At 35.9% G+C, this 7,239-nt stretch overlaps 1 protein-coding gene across 2 annotated transcripts in view; it reads left to right on the forward strand.

The window, feature by feature from the left end:
• C9orf72 (C9orf72-SMCR8 complex subunit) overlaps positions 1-6,964 on the forward strand; it is a 238,783-nt gene extending 231,819 nt beyond the window's left edge. For both annotated transcript variants that reach the window (XM_026796137.2, XM_005491490.4), the window contains 5 exons: positions 2,072-2,188; positions 2,893-3,128; positions 3,626-3,683; positions 4,190-4,299; positions 4,380-6,964. In XM_026796137.2, the coding sequence (XP_026651938.1) occupies positions 2,072-2,188; positions 2,893-3,128; positions 3,626-3,683; positions 4,190-4,299; positions 4,380-4,566 (708 nt within the window). In that variant the 3' untranslated portion in view covers positions 4,567-6,964. The remainder of the gene's footprint in view (positions 1-2,071; positions 2,189-2,892; positions 3,129-3,625; positions 3,684-4,189; positions 4,300-4,379) is intronic.
• Positions 6,965-7,239: the final 275 nt, after the last annotated feature.

Below are 7,239 nucleotides of genomic sequence, written 5' to 3' on the forward strand. Positions count from 1 at the left end.
ATTGGCCTTCATTATTACCTGGGCACACTGCTGGCTCATTTAAATCTGGCTGTCAACCAGCACCCCCAGGTCTCTTTCTCCTGAACAGCTCTCGAGTGGCTCTGTCCCCAGCCTGTAGTGCTGCATGGAGTTGTTGTAACCCAAGGGCAGGACCCAGCAGTTGGCCTTTTTGCACCTCATGCAGTTTGTCCTTGGCCCATTGATCAAGTCTGTCTGATCAAGTCTCTCTGCAGAGCCTTCCTTGAGCAGATCAACACTCCTGCCCAGCTTGGTGTCATCTACAGACTGACTGAGAGTGCACTCAATCCCCACATCTAGATCATCAGTAAAGATGTTGAATATGATCAAACCTGGAACTGAGGTCTGGGGAACACTGGTAGTGGTGAGTATACAGACAATACCCATGTCATTGAGTATTGTCTGTATGCTCTTAAACAGTTAGTGTCTCCATAATTTCTCCTGCACTGAGCAGTAAACAGGCTTCTGTATCATGAGCTGTTTGTGTTTTGTGGAACATGTGTCTATTTCTTCAATGTGAAATAAAAAAATTATGAACAGTGGACCTGCTGAATAAATTGTATATTACTTGTAGAGTATACTTGCTATATATGTATAGCATGCTATATACAAGAAGCCCATTATACTATTTTATAGCATAAAGACTTCTTGCCTTAATGAAGTATAAAAGTTAGGGGTTTTTTTAATTTAAAGGTAATTTAGTAAACCTATGTTTTGAAATAAACAGCTCATTATACTTTATACAAAATCGGGGCAGAGGGAATGCATTGTTTCATGTGTATTACCAGCAGTGATAAAGGACCTCTGCTCAAATCAATAGTAAATGCAGGTGCCCACAAGCAACAGGCATACCAGAAATAAGAAAATTATCAGATCTTAGCTGCAATCACAGCTAACCATAGTTAATATGTATGGTTTCAGAAATTTAAGATTTACACACATTTAAGTTACTGGACATGTTACATGCTTAAAAGAAATGCTATCATGCTATCTATGTACGCACATATGCTATATATAATACAAGAGGAAATGTTAGAAGCTTAAGTAGTTATAAAACACTTACAGATCATTGAATAGTTAATAAAAAGGACCTAATGTCTAAATGGTTATGAATTAGTAAAGTAGTATATCAATAAGCTAGAGAATATAGGGAAAAAACAGTGTAAAAGAATGTGAGCCTCAAGACATCAAGGGTAAATTTCATAAATTAATTCTACACATGTTCTTATCAGCAGCATGTTCCTTGTGTCATGGTACAACTCTTCTGAAGTAACTGCTTTCTTAATAGCATATTTCAGCTTATCTCAAAGGAAAAAAAACCACTTGTGGCATATTGTGGCAAAAAGTGTCAGTCACAAATTATGTTGTCATTGTTCTAGGTACTGCGGAAACACATTGTGCAAGGGCAGAGTCTTTTCAAATATCCTACAGACTCAGATAAGACACTACAGGTTAAGACTGTTAAGAGATGAGTGGAATGAAATATGGTGTTGTATTTGGAGTGATAACTCATAGCTGTTTCAGCTCAGAAGATTGAAGATGGGTGATGAAGTACCTGTGTTCATTGTAGTAGAGAGTTTAAGGAAATTACTGAGGAAATAAGCATCAGTGCTTATTTACAAAATTAACTGTGCCTGATTTGAGACAATAACTGCTATTTCAATATGGAATGAACAAAAAATAAGAGACCTGAAAGGCTAGGAAAGTAATCACAGTAACTCATGTTTATTAAAAGAAAGATGTAGAAGAAAAAAAGTGATTTGTTCTACATAATTGGGTAAAAAACAAACTTGGTTGCAAGAATGTGTAGGATTTTTTTCATAGTTTGACAAGAAGTTGGAGTAGTATGGCTTATGGTGCTAGTAATTAAAAAATAAGTAAAAGTAAGCATGTCACTGTTCTGTGGCCTGTTACTAAGTTTTGGCTTTTCTAATAAACATGGTGAATTCTTTTGTTCATAATTTGAAATGCCCAGTACAAGGCATTTCAATAGTCTAGTCAGACTTATTTCCTTACATTTTCCTGTTTTTCAAAACTATTCTTTTTAATGCAGATTGTGAGAACGTTGTGCCTGTTTCTCACACCATCTGAGCGGAAGTGTTCCAGACTCTGTAGAAGTGAGTCCTCTTTCAAATATGAGTCAGGACTTTTTGTTCAAGGCTTACTCAAAGTAAGTATGCTTAGGAAAGTTCTGTTCTTCTGTAGTGTAAGAACATTCTTCAGTGTATGTTTTTGCATATGGTATGCACACACATACAGACATTCACATTCAAAAATGTATCATTGTCCTGTGATGTCATTTTTTCTGGCATTGTAACTCTCCTTGTAATTATCTTCATGTTAAATTCCAAGCCAGTCTTTTCTATGACACATCTGTTTCTTGAGAATTGTTCAGGATTGTTCCTGTACTTTGAGGTACAATAATAATATGCTCTTGTCTGCTTGGGGCTAGAATTCCAAAAGTAATTTAAGTTTTTGTGTTTAACAAAACCAGGGATATCAGGCCTAGAGTTTCCAAGTATTTTAAACAGTCTGTAGTAATGGGTGGAGATGACTAGAAAAATAATGCTTCTTGCTCTAGCAAGCAGTCTGAACTTACCAGGTAATTACAATACTATAATGCTAATGGGCTCACAAACCAGGTGATGCAATACTCTAATAGACAGATCACCTCAGTACCTGTTTTCACCTTTTTGTTAAGGAAATCATCCATTATTAAGGACTTACTACTGCAGTACAACCACCAGTTGTTCCAAACAAAATGCATATGAACAAATGGGTTATAAAATGTAGGCATGATATTTTAATATTGTTTTGTCCCAGTACAGCTTTGCATTTTTAACTGAAATAGGGGTTTTTTTTCCACTAAAACAGGATGCAACAGGAAGCTTTGTGTTGCCCTTCCGTCAAGTAATGTATGCCCCATACCCTACTACTCATATAGATGTGGATGTCAATACAGTGAAGCAGATGCCACCTTGTCATGAACACATCTATAACCAACGACGATACATGAGATCTGAACTGACAGCATTTTGGAGAGCTAATTCAGATGAAGAAATGTCTCAAGATCATATTATCCACACAGATGAGAGTTTCACACCTGATTTGTACGTATTCTTCTCACATCTCACAGAGTTACTTGATTTGGGGTGAGAGTGCAGAGTACAGCGCCTACTTGCTAATAATGTACATAGAGGTTCTTAAAAGCAAAAAAAATTCAGTTCTGGAATTTACACTTGTTGTGGCAGAATTGACCAGATCCTTCAGTAGTTTGGTTATAACAAATACTATTGAAATTAATTTTCAGTGATAATTTTGACCATGTCATGTTAATTTTATTGCCTGTTGTTATTAGGGGTATAATAGAGATAAGTGTATTTGACAGAGACCAATGGCATTTCTGGATTTAGTTAATTTCATCTGAGTGCTTTAAAATTTTCTGTTATCTTTAAAAATACCAGAATTGTAATTTACTACAGTTTTAAATTCACTTTTAATTTCAACCAGCCTATCAACAGTAATGCTACTGCTGTGTTCAACTCTTAGATGGTTAATATCCCTTACTGGCAGTAACTCACATGTTCGTTTGTTTTCTTTTCCATAGAAATGTCTTTCAAGATATCGTGCATAGAGATACATTAGTAAAAGCCTTCCTGGATCAGGTAATTGTTGCTTTTTTCAGAAAAAAAAGAAACACAGTTCAGTACTTTGACCCCTAGGAACAGATAATTTAACACAAATACATTAATTACATAATTACACAAATATAATTCAATGGTTTGGTAGCTTTTCTTCATACTACTGCTGTGATTCTTCTCTACATAAGAAGAAAGAAAAATATTGATATAAAAATCCCTGCTTAAGTATGAAAAACAAGGGACATTTTCTATTGCTGTGCAACAGTGTCTACAATTACAGTATTGAAAAAACTGCCTGACCAGGAATAATTTCAGATAACTGTCCAAACGGAATTGTAATACAGCTTAATTTATTGTATCTGAGCAGATAGAAAACATAGGAAGCATGCTATGTACAAATCTGCCATTATTTGCCTGCTTTGTTATAATTAAGGATATCTTATGTGTGTATGCAATTTTTCTTAATTTTCCAGATTCTTGAAATGATTCTTGAATTTCCATGTCTACCTAATATTCTTGATTTTTAACAGATTTTTCACCTGAAGCCTGGCTTGTCTCTAAGGAGTACTTTCCTTGCACAATTTCTGCTAGTCCTTCACAGAAAAGCCTTAACTTTAATAAAGTACATAGAGGATGACACGTAAGTGAACAGATGATGGAAAGTAGATTTAGAGAAGCTTCTTTTGCTCTTTTTGAAAACATGTTTTTATTTCTTTGCAGGCAAAAAGGCAAAAAACCTTTTAAGTCTCTTCGTAGCTTAAAGATAGATCTTGACTTGACAGCAGAGGGCGATCTTAACATAATTATGGCTTTGGCTGAGAAGATTAAACCAGGTCTACACTCCTTTATCTTTGGGAGGCCGTTCTACACCAGTGTACAAGAACGCGACATGCTCATGACATTTTAAAGTCTTCCCTGCATCTGATATTGTAGTCCTGCAGAACACGAAATCTGTCAGTGGCACCCCCAAACTGGTGACAAGCATTGTCGACTGAGGGTAAAGCATCAGGAGCACAGTGACGTTGAGGTGTGTCTCAGGCAGCAAGGGTCTTGTTAGAGGGAATTTCAGCTTAGCTATATAAGCATGATTTTAATTAATTGGTCTCTTCTGTGTGTTTTTTAAATTGTAAATGTTACCAGAGGTTACCAGAGATTCCTTGGCCATATTGGCTTGGTGGATAAATGTGATTATGTTTTGGTGTATGGTAAAAGGAAGCATTTTAATTTTTATTCCCTAGAAACTTCATTCAAGTGTGTGTCAGATTTTCTATGTCCTGCTGTGTCAGTATTTTCAGTGTTCCCACAGAAAACAGTATATATGTCCTCACTAACCTTGGAGGTTGCAGAAAATGTTCCTTCCAAGAGTTTTTAAAACTGTTGTTCTTATGTATGTGGTGCATATCTTAAATATGACTTTTACTCTTCTGCCTCTTTTAACACTATTGCCTTCTTCCTTTAGAGCATTTAAACATATTTGCAGTTTTAATATACTACAAAGTGCTATTTCTGAGTGCAGACCATTGATTATTTGCAGCTTAAATAGCAGTGCATTGCACGTGGGAATTAGATCATTACTCAAGCAGCTTTGTGCATGTAAGTGCCAGTCAGGATACTCTTATCATGTCTTTCTGGACTGTCCTGCAGTGGAGTCAGTGATCCTGGTCAGTAGTCAGCTGACTGAGGTCTTTCAAAACACAAAACAGAAAACTCGTGTCATTCCACAGCAGTTGTCAGTCCTTCTGTGTGTAAACTGCTACTGGTAGTTGCACTGTCAGTTTCCATGAGGCTCATAGAATCATTTGGAATGGAAAAGACCTTCAGGATCATTGGGTCCAACCATTAACCCAGAGCTGCCAGGTCCACCTATAAACCTTGTTCCTAAGTACTACATCTATACATTTTTGGAACTCTTCTAGGGACAGTGATTCCACCACTTTCTGGGCAGACTGTTCCAGTGCTTGACAAAATATTCAGATTAAAGTATTAGACCCTTCCAAAGAACATAAAGGTGATAGCTGAGATAAAAGACAAAACAGTACTTTTTTTTTTCATTTACATTACCATTAATATATTTAATAATCCTTAATTTAGAGATGTGCACGGCTATGAACTGATGTGATTAACATTTTTGTAAGTTAACTCTAGTCATTAAGCTTACCTATCTTCTTAGTTCAGCTTAGCGTATCTCCAACTTGGCTTGAAAATCAAAACACATTTTCTATTGGTATGTCTCAGCCTTTCATTCTCAGTAACGTATTAGAGCAATGCAGTGTCAGGTGAATCCAGACTTTTTTTTTAACCCAGAAATCAGAGATATATCTGTAGTGCACATTTTTGTACTCTGCTCTTTTTGGACAAGTTTAGGAATTTCTTTATGTCATGTTTCAGCATAAAGTCATAACTCAGTCTTCACTGGAAAAGGGAAAGATCTGCACTGACTGGAGAAGCCATGGCTGCTTTATTGCTTACCTTGTTTAAAGCTCTCCTTTGTAAATAGGTTTCTATTTTCAAGATAGTGTTTTAGTATTACCTTCATGCGGTGTGACAGAAAAGTTAGAAGTTGGAGTCCCATTTTTCCTGAAATGTCTAATACTCAGATTTTAAAAGAAATACTGTCCTTTATTTAGATGCCCAAAATTCCAGTATTTTTCCTGAAAGACAAAGATCCTCTATTAAATGTTTAGAACCTCTAAAAGATGTGAAATTAAGCTCCATCTGCACACCATTTTGTGAGTTTGCATCATCAGTATTACCAGGTTGCAAAAGAACTGACATTTTGTGCAGACATCTTTTTGCTGTACATGCATGTAGAACTCTTGCATTAACTTGGTGGTTCATCAAAGGAACTTGTCAATTACATAAGTTACTTGTGCTGAGTTTGTCATTCTACCACTGCTGTTCCCTTCTGTGTTTTTAATGAAGACATTAGAGCCTGAATGGGCGTAAGTTGTTACTCTCATGGGTAAATAGTGAAAGAAATGTAATAAACACTGCCAAAACTTCTAATGTAGAAGTTGTGTCAAAATATAGGAGCTTTAAATCTGTGGCTGAAATTAATCCTTTCAGCTTGATAAGCATTGGAAACTAGACACTGACACTACTAACAGAGAAGCTTTTGTTTACTGAAGATTGTTCTTTTTTTGAAGTTACTAAAAACTGGAAATTCAATTGCTACTTTTGTTGCACAGCTGTCACAAGTGCAGAATGTATAGTTAAGTACATTGTTAAATGCATCTGCATGTTGTGTTGTAAATCTAGCTCAGGAAGCAAAGTAATAAAATTCATGCACAATTTTTGGACTTCAATTGTTGTTGATTTTTTTTTCACATATTTCTGCTCTGTATCTAAAAGCATCATTATCTTTTATGCTTTGAATTAAAGAAGAAACCTTTCTTCCTTCTTGTTAAATTTATTTATGCTTGGTTGCTGTCACTGATGAAAGTCACATGTTATTTAGTTCCTTCATTTGTTAAGGACTTGGTCATTTCAAGCTGTGACCGATGGGACTTGCTATGCCTCTGATGTACTCAATTTAAATCCCATAGGTGAGAGGTTAGAATGTTTTATCTAGCAGTCAGTG

The sequence above is a fragment of the Zonotrichia albicollis genome, chromosome Z (assembly GCF_047830755.1).
Source record: "Zonotrichia albicollis isolate bZonAlb1 chromosome Z, bZonAlb1.hap1, whole genome shotgun sequence".
Taxonomy (NCBI): domain Eukaryota; kingdom Metazoa; phylum Chordata; class Aves; order Passeriformes; family Passerellidae; genus Zonotrichia; species Zonotrichia albicollis.